Genomic DNA, 18,005 nt, shown 5'->3' with positions numbered 1-18,005 from the left:
GCACAAACTCCCAAGCCAGGCGAGCCAGCAACTCTGCCAGATGCCGCTGCTGAGAGCTATGAGCCTTCATCCAAACTCGAGACAAGTGGCTCGCCCTCCCCGCCCCACAGGGAGACAGCGTCCCCTGATGCAGCACAGATGCTCCACAGCCGTGGAGCATCTCAGGCCACCGTCCCCGGGGCCCCACAGGGACAGCTGGTGAGGTGACCAGCCCCCTTCCCACCCAGGGAAGGTGATGCGCTGGCCACAGTCCCTCAGGCACTCAGTGGCAGGGCCCGGTGCGTAGCGGCCCACCCTGTGCACTGGCCAAGAGACGAAACAGAAGTGCCGGCTGCAGGGGGTCCGGGGAAAGGAAGACACACAGGTCCCCACAGAGTGTGACAGAAGACGTCCAGACCCCATAGTAACTTCTGTCCCACAGTCTCAAAGGGCAAGCGATGGGAAAGTGCTCACAGGACAGGGAACCTGGGCATTTGCCAAAACTAAGGCAAGTCCCCTCCAGCCCCGTGCCCGCTGGAAGGGACAAGGAAGCCTCGGCCCGGCCCGCCCTGTGGCCTCCAGAGGAGGCAGTGATGGATTTATGACACATGTAAAGTAAATGCCAGAAAGGCACTCACAAAGCTGGATATTCTGGCAATAAAGGCACCAAGGAAATGCCTCCCAGTTCTGAGCTCAGTGTTCTGCTCACGGGCAGCAGTGCCTGTGACCATGAACCTCACAGGCAAGTCCTTGCCTGCAAACCCGCTGTGTGATTTACTTGAAACAAAATATTCTTGGATGTGGGATGTGCGTGCAAAGACTCCTCTGCCTGCCTGCCCTTCCCGAGGCCGGTGCCACCCCAGGCTCTTCACAGGTTGCTGTCAAGACGCTAAAGGGGGATTGATTTCTCACCCAAAGCCAGGAATGCGGGCTGCGCTGCCTGGCCCCGCTCCCTCTGCGCAGCTCCGGGCAGCTCCGGGTGGCGGCAGGCCAGGGGGCCAGGCCGACAGCACTTGGGAGCCACGCACACAAGGTCCCCGGGTCAAGGAGTGGAGATGCCCCCACCACAATTCCACCCCACTTCCTGCTTGCTCTCGGTTCACACCTGGATTCACTGGCACTTGGACAGAGCTCAGGGGAGCACACTCACAGCCGCTTTCTTTGCAAAGCCCCTCCCTGGGCCTCAAGGAGCCTGTGCGTGCTCTCAGCCACAGCCTCACGGCCCCCACCGGCCCAGATGGCCAGAGACATCACCAGAGACATCGCACAGCTCGGCGGGCCTCGCCCGGAGTGGAGACGGGAAGTGGTGACAAGTGGGAAGACGACAATCACTCATGTCCAAGTGGGGGGCTGGGGCTCCCTTTGGGAGGGAAGGGGCCCCGAGGGCGGAGGTGAGTTCTTGGCGGTGTGGGCAGGGGGTGCATCCTGCCTTATAACGTATGAACGCGTTACACTGTTGTTTTGCATGATTCAAATATAGTTTGAGATTTAAGTAAACTGCCCCAGTGAAATAAAACTTCTGGCTCCCTGTGTTTAGAAGCCATTATAGGCCAGTGACTGACAGCAGGGCGGGTCACCTCTCAGGACCTCCCTCTGACCAGAGCCAATGGTACTGCTAAGGTCAAGACTCAAGGCTGTGGCTCCTGGCCATGAGTTCGGAGGACAAGACCCAGGCCTAGGAGGTCAGTGGCCTTGCCCCCAGGCGCCAGCCTGAGGCGCCCCGAGGAGGTCTCCTGTTCTGCTCCTCAGGCTTGTCTACACCCCGTGCTGTCCTGGGCAGCAACGCGGGCATGGGACACGCATCAGGCAGAGCACAAGGCAGGCACCCCGGCCTTCCTAGAACTGCTGGCCAGGGACCGCACCGAGGAACAGAGGAGCTCCACACACAGGGGACTGCTCACCGGTTTTATTTATTTTATTTTTTTTTTAATATTTTATTTATTTATTTGAGAGAGAGAGAATGAGAGAGATAGAGAGCATGAAAGGGAAGAGGGTCAGAGGGAGAAGCAGACTCCCTGCTGAGCAGGGAGCCCGATGTGGGACTCGATCCCGGGACTCCAGGATCATGACCCGAGCCGAAGGCAGTCGCCTAACCAACTGAGCCACCCAGGCGCCCTGCTCGCCGGTTTTAAAACTCGGCATTGTGAGCTCGGCCGCCTGGCTCCCACCAGAGGCGGGGAGAAGACCCCACGAGAAGCAGGTCAACCAGGGGTCTCCATGGATGGGGCAGAAGGCCTGCCCTTCCTGGAGGGCCTGAGGGTAGCATTAAAGTGAAACTATGCTTACACTGCTGTTTGTAACGCCCGGAAGGGAGGTACTGCATTGGAGAAAAATCTCTACCCGAGCCGCTGCAACCTTACCCCGGGTATTTAACATGCACCTTCAGCTATCCGAAAATCTGAGGTCCACAAATACCTTCTCTGAATGCTCCTGGGGGAAGAAAAGAGGTTTTGTTCGTTTCTAAACTATTGTTTTGTTTAAAGAGAAAATATGACAGGCGCGCCTGATGGCGCAGTCAGTTAAGCGTCTGCCTTCAGCTCAGGTCACGATCTCGGGGTCCTGGAATCGAGCCCCACGTCAGGCTCCCTGCTCAGCAGAAGTCTGCTTCTTCTCAAATGTGCTCGCTCACTCTCTCTCAAGTAAGTAAATTTTAAAGATCTTTAAAAAAATAAATAAAGAGAAAATATAACAGAAATGTGTGCAGGAGTGCAGAGAGGCCCCGCTCTCGGGGACAGAGCCCCCGCCCCGCTTTCAGCTGGGCCAGCCACCTGCCCTGCCCGCCTCCTCATCTGCGTCCTGCTGCTGCACGTTATCCTGTGGTACCAGACACACTTGTTCTGGACGTGGCTCAGGTGACAGATCGAAACATATGCAATGGGAGTCAGGTTTGCTGCACTTCCTTCCAGTCCTTGACGTCTTTATGTTAAACAAAGACTGTGTCCACCCCGGCCTGACAGACAGTACCCAGCCCTGCCCGGCCTCGGGCCGGCTTGCCCGGACCTCCCGCTCGGCCCTCAGGGCAGGACACCCGCTCACGCGTCGTCCCTGGTGGACACATGTGTGGAGGCTTCTCTCTTACTGTTGTACTAATAAGCATCATTTAATATAGCATAATTATTTCTGCATCTTGAACTGTAGCCTCAGAATAAATCCCAGAAATAGGATTACTGGGTCAAATGTATGAACACTTTTATTTTTTTATTTTTATTTTTTTAAAGATTTTATTTATTTATTTGAGAGAGAGAGAATGAGAGAGAGAGCATGAGAGGGAAGAGGGTCAGAGGGAGAAGCAGACTCCCTGCTGAGCAGGAAGCCCGATGCGGGACTCGATCCCGGGACTCCAGGATCATGACCTGAGCCGAAGGCAGTCGCTTAACCAACTGAGCCACCCAGGCGCCCCGTATGAACACTTTTATACCTCAAAAGACAAGCCTTCAGAGGCGCCTGGGTGGCTCAGTCGTTAAAGCGTCTGCCTTCGGCTCAGGTCATGATCCCGGGGTCCCGGGATCGAGCCCCGCATCGGGCTCTCTGCTCCGCAGGAAGCCTGCTTCTCCCTCTGCCTCTCCCCCTGCTTGTGTTCCCCTCTCTCACTGTCTCTCTGTCAAATACATAAGTAAAATCTTAGTATTCTGAGTCCTTTCCCTTTAAAAAAGAAAAAAGAGACAAGCCTTCAACAAACTCAGACACCTCTTAAGGGCCACAGTCAGAAGCCAGTGGACCCACCCACCCTAATTGGGTCAAGAGAACACGGTTCCGGAGCCATCAAAACGGAATGGCTGGGAAAAGACCCCCAATCTCCTAGAACACCTTCATCTTGTAAGTGCACTTTACAGCTGCCTGTGGCCCTCAGAGAAGCAGAGAGAACCAGCCTGGGCTCCATGCTCATCACCACCACAAGCAGATGACCGGTGGCTCAGGAAAGGTACATCCTGCGGTCACCGTGCCGGAACCAGTCTGGGCCTGACTCCACAGCGAGGGTTGGGCCCTGGGACCTCAAGGCCTGCGGGTGTCAGAACCGGAAAGGGGTCTTGGAGGGACAGGCCGGGAAGCAGTCCAGAGGCAGAACGCGTTCAATCAGCTACGAAACACCTGCTGGGTGTGCTTCTTTGCCAGAGAAACGAGAAACAACACTGAAGCCGACAGCCTCTTCCCCCCAAGATAAAGGTCTTATAGAAAAGCCCAAGGAGCGAGATAGGTGAGAAGAACCACTCAGGCGTGCCCTAACAACGGTCTTCGAGCAGCACAAAGGCAGACGGAGGCCAGAATAAAACAACCCGGAGGTGATAAGGGGACGTCTGTCAAAGGTCAAAGTGCACAGAGCTCAGACGCTGCTCCGGGGAGGAGCGCGGGGAGCACCTTCCGAGCTCCCCGATAATCCCACGGACGCCCAGAGCCTACCTCAGGGCGGCCTGGAACCAGCCCAGACCCCTGCTTCTGCCCGCCGATCCTGCCCTCACAGCCATGGAGGACCCTAGGAGAGACCACTTGAGGTGGGAAAGGTCTCCCGCCCACCAGCAGATGCAACCACGGCCCACCGTGGGGCACTGGACCTCATCCCTCCACTCAGGCAGCCTGGACAATCTGGACCACGAGAGATTTAATCCCTGAACGGCTTCCACGCCAATCAGCAGCCGGGGGCTACAGTCTGGCTCCTGATGTCCTCTCCACCCACACCGGCTGGTGGCCACCGTGGCTCCCACAGCACCTGGCCCAAGGCCCAGATCCAGCCCAGGGGCCTCCTGCACACGCAGAGCCAGAACTCGCCAGCCTCCAAGCTCTGAGACAAGGCCGAGGGTCCCCTGCCCCGAACCTGCAGAAGTAAAGCCCAGTCTGCCTGGTCCTTTTCCGGGTCACATGCGGCTCGGCATTCCAGATAGGAATGACGAAATGCTCCCAGAAATCCACCTCGAGAACGCGGCGAACCGATGCGATTCCCGATGGAGCTCGACTGCCCCTTTAACAGCAATTAAGGCCGTAAAACAGTGCTAATTCTGTATTGTAACATCCACTTTCCATTCTAGAGCTCCCAGGGTTCCCCAGACTTAAACAATTAATCGCTCCATCTGTAAACTTTACTCATTTCTAAACACGTTTACAGAACACAAACACAGACGGAGCCGAGCGCGTTTTCGGGGCAGGAAGCGGCACATCGGAGCAGGAGGCCCAGAGGCGCGGCCCAGGCCCAGGGGCTCGGCCCGCGCACTTGCCAGCAAGGAGCAGGGCGGCGGGGCAGGGCGGGGAGCCGTGCTCGGCGGCTCGGGCGGCTCAGGACCTGCAGCAAACCGCCTGCCGGCCTCGCAGGCCCACATTCCTTGCCAGCACAAGCCTTTGCTGAGAAACGCACTCCGGGACACCTGGGGGAAGGAATTTCCACGGGGCCTCCGAGGCAGAGACCTGACCCCGACTGGCGGAATGTCTGACCCGTCCGACCCGAGTCGCGCCTGCTCCCGCCCAGGCACGGGGTTCCCGACATTCCTGGGAAAGGCGGCTACACGGCTCCAACCCACGACCCCCTGAGGGTGACAACCGACAGAGGTCAGTGACAAGTAAACACACGTGGCCTGGAAGGACCAGGAATGGACATGGGCCCCGACACCGCTGCACCTTCTGGAGAGCACTCGGGCAAGCTTCAGAACCAGCTCGTCCTCACCTCAGACAACTCCAGCAACATGCAGGGGACACGTCAGGGCACAAGCCTCTTCTGCCCCCCCCCTCGCTTCCCCAAGTGCCCCAGCCATTCACACAGGGCGCTGTGGGATGTCCCGGGAGCAGCGGAGAGCCGTTCCCTTGCAATCCGCGAACCTCACACAACCAGGCTGCCTCGTCTGCAGAAGACCCCGCCACCACCCAAGTAACACGCACAGAGTGGCCAATGACGCCATCACCAGAGGATTACAGCAGTGTGGGAGGCAGGGACCACGGCTGCTACTTCCAACAGGAGAGTCCGCTCACGCAGGAAATGACCAGCTCAAAGTCACAGAGCCAGCAAGTGTAGAGGCCACGGCGTGAGCGCCGCTCATGCGATCCGAGGGAGAAGGTGGGAGTGACCTCAGCCGGAGGCCACATGGACCAAAGCAAGTTGCTGTCACTCGGCGTAGAACACCATGAAGACTGGAGTGCGGGCATTGCCCTTGCCCAACCCCTGGGAGCCACGAGGCCTCGCAGGCGGCTTCCAGGAAGGGCAGGATCAAAGAAAATCGGAGAGGCTGCCAGCCCCTCGGAAAGGGCCTCCCACCCGGTACCAGGCGGGTACGTGGCCGGCAGAGGTGTGGCTCAGTGCGCAGCTCGGACAGGAAGAAGCAAAGGGCAGTCCCGCTGCAGAGGGCCACATGGCGCAGCTCCCGCACCGGACACTGCCCGGGGGCCCAGACGGAGGGCAGCCCGGCGGGGCGGCCGCGCCGGTGCTCACTCGGCCGGGACAGGACGCCTCCGGGTTTCCAGAGGGACAGCAAATGGGACACACAGAGGCTGGCTCCGGGCAGGGCGTCTGAGGCCGGGAGGGAAGTGGGGGTGGACACGTGACCCGATGAACTTGGGGTGTTTTCACGGTGGGGGTGGGAGGAGGAGGGATGCAGGTGGGAAGCTTCGTCTTGCTCCCCCCAAGGGGCCCCGAGAGCTTCCAAGCCCACAGGTGTCGCTCCAGACCCAGCTCTAGACCCAAACCTGACAGTGGGAAACCAGAGGGACCCGAACGGGGGAACATGCAGAAGAAGCCCCTCCAAACCTAGCGGGGGTGATGCCACAGAGGGCAGAGTAGGGCCCAAATGGTAACGTTTCAAACTTGCAAGAGCAAAGAACAGAAAATAAGAGTAATAAATAAAATACAACAATAAGAATGCCTGTCAGGATGCCGCACCTGGTGCTGGACACACGTCACCGCCACCAACTCCCCTCCCAGCTGAGGAAGCTGAGGCAGCCGCCGAAGTCCAGCCACCTCCTGCGAGGCAGGGCTAGGCTGCGAACCCGGGTCCCAGTGGGGCCAAAGCTGCTGGCGTCGGTGCCGGGCCCACAGGGGGCACCAGAGCGCGGCCTCTGAGACGCAGCCACGTGTAGGTCAGACACGCGAGCCGGCGGGAAGGTGCTGGGCCGCACAGAGGCGCCAGGACTGCAGGTGTCACACCAGCCGGGCTGCCGGGCTGAGTCACAGGGAGTCAGGGAGAAACCAGACCTCCACACTCCAGGCCAGGGGTAGCACAACAGCCTGGGGCCGGGAGCTCCTCTCACTCAGTGGTTTTCTGAGCCTGAGGCAGGGAAGGAGATAAGAAAAAAGAAAGGCCTCAGAAAAGGGAGAAGAGGTTCCAGCCTTTTCCCTTTTCAGGTCCCCCCCCCACCACGGTGGGACACAGGCCTAGCGGAGAAACCACGGTTACTGTGAGCCATGGCGCCATCTGCTGGGTACCTCATAGAAAAGCAGCCGGGGCCCCGCTTGGCCGCAAGACTGGCAGGAAGGCCAGCAGGAAGGCCAGCAGGTAGGCCAGCAGGTCCCCTGTCTGCGGCCGAGCTGCCCGGAGCCACCATATGCTGCTTCCCAGCCAGGAAAGACCTCTGCAGGCCGTGCCAGACAGCCCAGACCCAGACCCACAGCCGGGCCACGCCCCAGACAACAGTGGGCAGCAGAGGATATCCGCACAGACAGGCTCCAGGGCCTCTCCCATCAGGCTGCATCTCAGCCTGCCCCCGGCAGCACGGCTGGAGGAGAAAGGCTTCCAGTAGACCTGGATCTGGATGCAGTCCTGAGAAGCCCAGAAGATTCTTCAGCCCCGTGAGCCTCCCTCAGGGCTTGGGGCCTCCGGCTGAGATGCCCACATGGCTCTGGAGAGCCCCACGCAGCACCCGGCACAGCCCTCTGGAGGGGGCGGGTGCCCTTCTTCCCTCTGGACACAACCTCCCGTCCTGCCCATGCTGGGGTCCAGGCTGCACTCCAGCTGCGCCTCCCAGAGCCTCGGTTTCCCCATCTACACACTGGGGCTAACAGCATGTATCTCACAGAAGTTCTGGGAGGCTTGAACAACAGAGGAATAACAGGGTGCTGGCATGCAAACGGGGTGCTCACACAGCCCCCAGCGTCCAAGACAGGGGCCCAGAGCAGAAGCTCAAAGAGGTTTGCTGGAGGAACACACAAGGGCAGTCACACACACAGGGTTCTCAGCACGGCAGGCCAGAGTGGGCCCTTAACGCCCCGTCGCCAGCACCAGGCACTCAGTGGGCCCCACCACGGCCAGGGCCTGTGCCAGGTACTGGTTGGTACACAGGGACAGAGGGACTGGTGCAGCTTCTGCCCAGGAAGTCCACTGAGCCAAGGCCAACTCCGGGTCTGGCTGGCCTCAGGTACCGTGCTCCAGGTGTCGGCCACGACCAGCACCCACCAGGGCCACCAGTGAGCCCGACCCTGCACCTGGCTGGTGCTCACAGCACAAAGATGCACTGGGAAAGCAGAGCTATCACACACCAGTCCAAACCTCATTATCTGACGGGGCTGCAAAGAACATACCGTGTGTGCTACGCTTCCTAAGAAAGGGGCAGGTGGGCACAATCCGAGAGACCAGAGGAGGGAGCTCAGAGCCCAGCAGGGGCTGCACCCAAGAAGGCCACCAGGACGGGCCAGGAGGACGCGAGCAGGCTACAGGCAGAAATGGTGTGCAGGCAGGGACCTTGTGAATAGAACCAAGAGTGAGAAAGAGAAGCTCCAAGCAGGGACTGGCATCTCAGAGCCAAGTCTGATCAGCTGGCTGGGAGCACTGTGTTGAGAAGGATTCTGAGGATCAGAATGACAAAGCAGCTCCATCACCTAGTGATGCCTACACGGGGAGGCAGATGTCCACGCCCTCTCTTGTCACAAGCACAATCTCTAAACCACATGGTGACCTCAGATATTCTCTGTTTCTGAGAAGCCTCATGTGTAACAGCGGGAAAACCCAAAGCTGGTTCCCATCTCTGCAGGAAGCTCCCCTTCAGGGGTGAAAAGTGGCAGAGCCATTGGCTCTTGGCAACAGGAGGGAGCCAACGGGCCAGTCCAAGCCCCTGTGGGCAGAACACGTCTAGCAGGGAGATGTCAGCTCCCCAGAGCTGGAGCCCCCAGGACAGCGGTGACCTACTATGAGTCAGTGAGGCTGACAGAGTACCAACGACTCTTCCTGAAAGCTAAAAGGGCAGAGCTGCCCCTCGTCTTCATCACTGCACCTGAGAAAACCAACCTTTGCCTCCTCCTACACAGCCACCAGCCCAGTGGGGAGAGAGCAGGTGGATGGGGAGAGGACCTGCCCTGCACCCCCACTTCCCAGAGAGCTATGGTCCATCCCAAAGCCCACGTGCCAGGGCACTGGACAGCCAGCATCTGATTCTGCCCTCTGAAAAGTGAGCACGCATAGGCATCAGCTTCATTTTACATGAGGATGCTAAAGTGTGCAAACATGATGGTAAGTGTGCCCTGGCCAACACCGAGGCCTCTCCCCGGGTTCCAGAGCCATAAAACTCAAGGTGTAAAGTGAAGAGAAGTCAGTAATACACATAGTTAACTATGACGGCCGCACCAGAAACCACTATGACACCCATGTAATGGATACGAAACAGAACTAAAAATAATCATTTGCAGATTTATCGACACAAAAACCATCCACGACGTGTTAAATTTTTTAAAAATCAGGGGGCGCCTGGGTGGCTCAGTGATTAAACGGCTGCCTTCGGCTCATGTCATGATCCCAGGGTCCTGGGATCGAGCCCCGCATTGGGCTCCCTGCTCCATTGGGCTCCCTGCTCGGCGGGAAGCAAGGAGAGAGAGAGCACAAGCAGGGGGAGCAGCAGAGGGAGAGGGAGCAGCAGACTCCTCTCTGAGCAGGGAGCCCGACGCGGAGCTAGATCCCCCTCCCCCTGCTTGTGTTCCCTCTCTCGCTGTGTCTCTCTCTGTCAAAATAAAAAAATAAAATCTTTTTTTTTAAGATTTTATTTATTCATTTCAGATACAGAGATACAGAGAGAGAGAGAGCATGAACAGGGGGAGAGGCAGAGGGAGAGGGAGAAGCAGGCTTCCCGCTGAGCCAGGAGCCCGATGCGGGGCTCGATCCCAGGACCCTGGGACCATGACCTGAGCCGAAGGCAGACGCCTAACCATCTGAGCCACCCAGGCACTCCCAAAAAATAAAATCTTAAAAAAAATTAAAATTAAAAAAATAAAAATCAGGGTAGGGGCGTCTGGCTGGCTCAGTCAACAGAGCATGCAACTCCTGTGGTTGTGAGTTCAAGCCCCATGCTCGGTATAGAGATTACTTAAAAATAAAATCTTAGGGGCGCCTCGGTGGCTCAGTCGTTAAGCATCTGCCTTTGGCTCTGGTCGTGATCTCGGGGTCCTGGGATCTAGCTCCACGTCGGGCTCCCTGCTCAGAGGGGAGTCTGCTTCTCCCTCTCCCTCTCCCGCTCCCCCTGCTTATGCTCTCTCTCTCCAGCGCGCTCTCTCTCTCTCAAATAAATAAATAAATAAATAAAATCTTTTTTAAAAAATCAGAGTACAAAACCATATGATAATTGTGTCCCAGGTCCTCCAGCCATGATGACCTCTGCTTGGTGGAAACATGGAGAGCTTTCACTTAAAAGTAGCTTGAGGCGGGGCGCCTGGGTGGCTCAGTCGCTGGGCGTCTGCCTTCAGCTCAGGTCATGATCCCGGGGTCCTGGGATTGAGCCCTGCATCAGGCTCCCCGCTCGATGGGAAGCCTGCTGCTCCCTCTCCCGCTCCCCCTGCTTGTGTTCCCTCTCTCGCTGTGTCTCTCTCTGTCAAATAAATAAATAAAATCTTAAAAAAAAAAAGGTAGCTTGAGGCATGGTCCAAATTTTTAGAAATATTATAAACACATATTATTTTAACAACCAGGGAAGGAAAACCTTAGCTCATAAGATTTCTCCTGAGAAGTTCAGCAGCAAACCACAAAGCCAACAGACTGACATGAAGTCTGTCTGGCAAGGCCACCAGAGCCTTCGAATTCGGGAGACCTCCTGGCTGATGGCTCTTCTCATAATTTTGTGAGCAGCCGGGGCCTCCTCCCTGTCGTCAGCATCCCTGACCCTCAGGACACAAAACCGGGGGAGGAAGCGGTGACCGTCTTGGCCGTGCTGAAACGAGGCACCCAGGCTCAGCTCTCGGGAGCACCACGCACTCCTCACGAGAGGTCAATAAATGGCGACTGCCCAAACCACCTGCCCGGGTCAAAGTCTCTCCAGGAAGCACTCCTCCGGACTTACTCAAAATCTCCAGGAAGCCACACTCACTAGGGGACAAGGGGGCCCTGCTCTGCAGGGAACTACAGGCAAGGGAGCCCCCAGTGGAGGGCAGGAGGGGAAACGCTGCCACACGAGGAGCGGGAAGCATTTTAAATCCACTGCCTTCACCCACAACCCCCCAAGTAGCTACTGCTTCGGTGTCTACACAAAGTGCAAAGACAGAAAGAATTTAGAGTTAAAAGATCTTAGCATCAGGGCACCGGGCTGGCGAGGGCGGTGGAACGTGTGACTCTTGATCTCGGGGTTGTGAGTTCGAGCCCCACGTTGGGTGTAGAGATTACTGAAAAATAAAGCCTTTAAAAAGAAAAAGATCTTAGCATCAATTCACAGAAACAGAAAGTGGAATAGAGACTCCCAGGGGCCGGGGGTTAGCGGCTCATGGGGACAGTGTCGTCTGAGAAGACACACAAATCCGGAGCCAGATGGTACTGATGGCTGTGAAACACTGACACCATAGAAACGCCTCAGAGATACCTCGGACCCCGTTCCAGACGCCACACCACGCCAAGGACTGAGACGCAGTGAGGATCACAACAGTGCGAGCCACAGGAACTGCTCAGTTTCCCAGGGCAGATAACAGTTAGGTTGACTCCGTGCTGTCGTCTGGCATTATTACAAACAATCTGCAGACCTTAATTAAAAAATACTTTATTGCTAAACAATGCTAACCATTAACTGAGCTTCCACAGAGTCGTAACCACTGATCACAGGTCAGCATAACAAATAGGACAATAGAAAAGTTTGAAATGTTGCGAGAATGGCCAAAATGTGACACAGAGACACACAGTGAGAAAAGATGGAAAAACGACACTAAAATTGCTCCGTGCAGGGTTGTCACGAACCTTCGATTTTTTTTTTTTGAGATTTTATTATTTATTTGACAGAAAGATAGCACAAGCACGCAGAGGGAGAGGGAGAAGCAGGCTCTCCGCGGAGCAGGGAGCCCGACGTGGGGATCGATCCCAGGGTCCTGGGACCATGACCTGAGCTGAAGGCAGACGCTTAACAACTGAGCCACCCAGGCGCCCCACAAACCTTCAATTTGTAAGAAAAAAAAACAAAAAACAGCATCTATGGATAAAGAATAAAGTGAGGCATGCCTCTACACTTAAAAATGGTCAAAATGGTAAGGTTTATGTGTATAAAAAAATTTTCAAAATTAAAAAATATCTTCCTCTTAAAAAAAAGAGAAGAAAGAAAGGAGGGAAGGAAGGAAGGAAGGAAGGAAGAAGGAAAGAGGGGCACCTGGGTGGCTCAGTCGTTAAGCGTCTGCCTTTGGCTCAGGTCATGATCCCAGGGTCCTGGGATCGAGCCCCGCATCGGGCTCCCTGCTCCGCGGGCAGCCTGCTTCTCCCTCTCCCGCTCCCCGATTGTGTTCCCTCTCTCACTGTGTCTCTCTCTGTCAAATAAATAAATAAAACCTTAAGAAAGAAAGAGAGAGAGAGAGAGAAAGAAAGAAAGAAAGGAAAAAAGAAAGAAAAGAAAGGAAAAGAAAAAAGAAAAGAAAAGAAACTTTTGCACCTCAAAGGGCTTCAGCCCAGAGGAGAAAGGTAGAGACTGCCGATGTGGCATTTCTTCCCACACTCGCTGCAGAGACAGCCCAGTGCCCATCAGGCCGCATGAGCCCCACCGGAGGTGAGTAATCGGATATTGACCATCCGAGCCTTCAGTTCCACCCCTTGCCTGACGTCCCCAGCTGAGCTGGGAGTGCAGCAATCCCAAGAGTCTGCACGTAACATTCACTGCCGTCACACAGCCCAGTGGGGACCCAGAGGGCCTGTGGAGCGCTGCAGAGGGGCCCACAGGCCACACGGGCCACGGCATCCAGAGTGTTCCACCGAAGGGGAGCCTGTGAACACCGCCCCCTCAACTGCCTTCCCACAACCTGCAGCTGACCCAAGCTCAGCATTTCCTGCTGGAGGGACAAGGTACACCTCGCTGGCCAAAGGTGTATCTGGGCCCTTGTTTAGTTAACACAAGCCCCGGTGCGAACCGGGTTTACAGGGAATCTTTTGAGCTTTCAGCACCAGCAGCGAAGGACTCGGGATTACACGCGGTGATCCCGGGGGAGGTTCCCCAGAGCCATCACTCGAAGCCCATTTGGCTGTACTTGGCACACAAGCCAACCAGCTTTGATACCTGCATTCTGAGAACACGGTGAAGAACAAGCTGCAGCTTTAAAAGGAAGCTCTGCGAGGAGAAGGGCAGTGGAGGTCACTGAACGCATGACAACAATCTGAAACGACGGTGAACACGGCAGGCGGGAAAAACGCAGTAGCTTTGGGAGCCCCGATACGGTGGACCCGCTGACTAGCAGAAGCAGCACGGACTCTCACCACTGAGCACCCCACCCGAAGCCACAGCGAAGGCACACCGGTGCCGAGCTTTCCTCTTCCCCTCCCCAGAGAAAGCCAACAGAAAAGCAAGGGCTCTGCAGAGCTGATCACAGACGAGGATATGGCCTGGTGATAAACACAGCAGACGACGCTCGCTGGGAACAGATGAGACCCAAGGATGGACAGCAGTAGGGCCATCCTCACCCAGGCGACCAGGAAAATTTGGAAGTCCAACGACACAAAGGAGTACGACAAGGGCATGGGGCAGGGACTCTCACAGCCCGTAAGCAGAAGCGGGGCTCGGGAGCATCACTTTGGAGAGCATTTGGGCATCTTCTTGAACACACGCTAAGTGAACACACTCCCTTCTAGGAGTCTGCAGACTGCACGTGGGGGAGCCTGCACGAGGACCTTCCTGGGGACAGAGGAAACACGGGACACAACCCGAATACCCATCAGCACAACAGATATGCAAAATGTGACGAATCCACCGGGGGGATCAGCACACACAGCGTTCAGCAGGAACGGAACAGCCCCAGTGAAGGGCCAACAACAAAGCTCAAATCCACATCAGATGAAAAGCACAGGCCGCACAACCACGTGCACTGTTACACGTCTGTGGGTGTGACAGACACACAGAAACAAAGCCCCGTGCCCTTGAGCGCCCCTGCGGATTTGAAAAGCAGACTCATACTGGTAGGTTCAGCAAGTCTGAGGAGCTACACTTTAATCGATACATGATAATCTTTTATTTCTATTTTTTTAAAGCTTCTTAAAATAAATTTCTAAGGGAATGCAGAAGAAGCCAGAGCTGAGGTTCCATGTCTGCGAGGTCCTTGGAGCCGTCAGACTCGCAGAGACAGAACGTAGACGGTGGGAGCCGGGTCTGGGCAGGGGCTGGGAGGTTAGCGTTCATGCAGACAGAGCCTCCGTTTGGGAAGATGAAGGTGGGGTGGGGGGAGGGCTGCACAACAGCGGGCATGGGCTCGATGTCCCTGGACTATACACTTACACAGTTAAAACGGGAAACTGTGTTATGTATATTTTACCACAATGAAAAGAGAATGCAGGGAGGTAAGAAGAATGAGCAATAGCGGTACAAACTGAACTCCAACATACACATCATTAAGAAAAAAAGCAAAGCTCATATAAGAAATAGGAGAAAATACTATCCGTTCACTTGTGCAAAAAAATACAGAAAGAATAACCAAGAAGTGACAAGACCGCCTGTCTGCAGGGGCGGTGAGGTGGAGGGAAGGGGACACGGGGCGGCACTTCTCCAAGGACGCCACTTGATAGAGAACGGACTCTGAGTCACAGCGAGGCTTCACAAACCAAAACCCCGGACAAACAAAACCTACCAGGACATGGTGTGAATGCCCAATGCAATATAATGCAGTAATAAAGGAACCTGACTGCATTACAAACAAGCGACATGACCACACTGAAGGGAGTGGGAAGCAAAGAACAATCCTGGGTAATTCTGGAAGGCAGGATACCACAAGCATCAGGCAAGAGCATGAACACATACTACCCTCCAGGCAGTGAGCTGGGTTTTCAAAACTGCCTTACCTGTGCGCACTAGAGTGGAATGAACCAGCAAACACACTGTGGATGGTGACAGCCAGCCTGTTCACCAATGGGGGGTAAGTCATGAGGAAGGAGGCGGAGCCTGCAGGAACTCTGGGATACTGGGCTGGGACGCAAGGCATCAGTATGAACTCGTTTTTAATACCGATGCAAATGGGTGATAAGGAAATACAGGGGTGTGTGGGTGTGTGTGTGTGTGTGTGTGTGTGTGCAAGAACATACGCAGATGAATTTCCTACTCTGTCCATGACGGGGCCTGGAGGCAATGACACCCCAGCAGCAGTGAGCACACCCAACACCCAACCTTGGTTTCTAATTCCACCCTCCAATAAAAGGAGCCAGGCTCCACAAAGAAATGGTTGGTTTCAGGCCTGGGGCTGGAATGTCTGGTAGTGACAGGAAGGAAGGAAGTGCTCAGAAAAGGAAGGGGCATGTTGCAAGGGCACAGGACCCAGTCTGAAAGAACACCCCCATGGCCAAATCTGGAACAATCTGAGCAACCACATGAACAGTGTGAGCATGATGAAAACCCACTGAATAAGATAAATATCCATGAGTCTGTACTAATACAAAGAAACGTTAAGTAAGTAAATGTGGAGAAGGCACAGGTTCCTTCACAGAGGACAGTTCCCAGTAACAAATCTAAGAGGAATGAAGGAAACCGAAAACAGTCATTAGCCAAATATCAAAGTAACAACTGTCACTGGCAAGATCCATCAATGGACGCTAAAATGCAGATAAAACTCCGACAGAAAAGGGTATTTGCAGACTCTCACAAAGCGTCTCTCCACAAGATGCTTGTTAATTAGAAAAGGAAAAATGGGGGCGCCTGGGTGGCTCAGCTGGTTGGGCGTCCGACTCTTGGTTTAGGCTCAGGTCGTGATTTTGCAGTCATGGGATCGAGCCCCACGACTGTGCTCAGCTCAGAGTTGGCTTCAGATTCTCTCTCCCTCTCTCTCCCACTCACTTTCTGTCTCTGTCTCTCTCTCTCAAATAAATAAAATCTTCAAAGAAAAAAAACAAGGGAATAATGTGACTTTACAGCCGAGAAACCCACAGACACCAATGAGAAGACATGCCAACACCCTGTGTCCCTGGCACAACACACTGAGGACACGGCGTCACCTCTGTGGATTTTTGGCCCAAACTCATGGACGTTCTACCAAACACCTGGCCAGTGTTCTTCACAAGTGTCACGGTCATGAATGACCAGGAAAGACTGAGGCCTGTCAAAGACCGAACAAGGCTAAGGAGACATGACAACGAGCGTGAGGAGCGGTTCTGCATCAAACCCTGGAACAGAAAAGGTCCAGGGACGGGGCTGAGGGCCCGCGAAGGTCTGCAGCCTGACCGGTCCTGGTACCCTGCATCTGGAGAACGGTACCGCAGGGACGGGAAGCTGGGCGTGGAGAGAATACTTCTGCGCCTCAACAGTGCAGAAATTCGGCGTGTGGCAGAGGGAGTGCCCGGGAGGTAAGGCACGGCGGGGAAAGGCAGCTAGTCTCTGTTCTCACGCTATCTCTGCAGGCATTAAGTCCATGGAGCTACTAACTGCTGGGCTCTGCGCAAAGCCCGAGGGGGGGCAGCCACCAGGCGGCCAGCTGCCCCCAGCGCCCGGCCCGCCCTCAGCACTCACCTTCGGAGCAGGGACTGCTGCAGGCTCTTGCAGGTGGCCAGGGACTCCCCGGTGAACATGTGGCACACAACGACATGCAGGCAGCGCGCCATGAAGGCCAGCACGGCCTCGGGCTGGAGCGTGCCGCTGCGCGACACCAGGCAGAGGCGCTGCAGGGCGGAGCACTGGCTCAGCGCCTGGAAGAACTGGGCGTTGGCGCTGAAGTAGGGCTGCTCCAACCTGCGGGGGGAGAGGACAGTGAGCTCCGCGTTGTTGACGGGTGCGCCGGCTGCAGAAGCCTCTCGGTCCAGGCCCCCCTCAAAGCCTGTGTTTATGAGCTAAAGAGGGCCTACACCAGTTGTCCCCACGCTGGTCTACACCACAAGCCCCTGGAGCGCTGAGAGAGCACTCGAGACCCCGAGGTCTTCCCAGAAGAGCCCGAGTTGGGGGGGGGGACCCTGCAGGCCCGATGCAAGCAGCCAGCCACTGTAGAGACCCCAGCCAAGACACTGCTCTGAGCCTAGAGGCAACCACGTTTGCGGCCCTGCCTGCTCAGCAATCCCCCCCGCCCCCGCCTCAAATGCTGACCTGCCGGGCAAGGGGGCAGGGAGATGTACTTAGATACGGTCCTTGTCACACATCACTGCTCGCCTGCGATGCACGGAGCAATGCCAAGGGACAGGGAGGGGATCTGGAGGCTGGAGTGGGAGAGGTGCCCGAGTCAGGCGGGGTCGGGGCCGCTCTGGCCACACAGGGAAGGGTGGGGAGGTACTGGGCAAATCCACAGTCCTGTAGCGGGGAGCCAAGGGAAACAGGAGCCAAGCTACAAAGCCAGGACTTCAGCCGCGGACAACAACCAAAGCAAAACTGGAGATCCACCCAGGTCAGACCTGCTTTAGAGAGGCAGACAGGAAGAGACGGCAAGAGCCACACTGGCCACCGGGCAGGGCCTCGGCACGGGCAGGAGGGAGCGCTGGGGTCAGCACTGACACTCTGGCCCCAGGGACGAGAGCAGGACCCAGGAACGCGGAGTGGAGGACAACACTCCAAACCCTTCCAGACCTTTCTGCACACCCAGATGCAAAGCCCAGAGCACAGAGCGGTTCCGAGGGCAGAGCGATGTGCTGGGGACACACTGTTGGAGGCACTGAGGAAAACTGACAACGGCAGTTCAGCACCAGCTGGGAACACGGCTGTGGAACCAGCAGACACCGGAT

General features: G+C 56.1%; 1 protein-coding gene across 4 annotated transcripts in view; it reads right to left on the bottom strand.

The window, feature by feature from the left end:
* Positions 1-18,005, bottom strand: part of FBXL18 (F-box and leucine rich repeat protein 18) — a 47,934-nt gene that overhangs the window by 11,192 nt on the left and 18,737 nt on the right. For all 4 annotated transcript variants that reach the window (XM_027612298.2, XM_027612301.2, XM_027612297.2 and 1 more), the window contains exon 4: positions 16,810-17,028. In XM_027612298.2, the coding sequence (XP_027468099.1) occupies positions 16,810-17,028 (219 nt within the window). The remainder of the gene's footprint in view (positions 1-16,809; positions 17,029-18,005) is intronic.

Source organism: Zalophus californianus, chromosome 10 (genome assembly GCF_009762305.2).
Source record: "Zalophus californianus isolate mZalCal1 chromosome 10, mZalCal1.pri.v2, whole genome shotgun sequence".
Taxonomy (NCBI): Eukaryota; Metazoa; Chordata; class Mammalia; order Carnivora; family Otariidae; genus Zalophus; species Zalophus californianus.
Note: the sequence above shows the minus strand (reverse complement) of the source record. Positions and strands in the feature narration are given on the sequence as shown.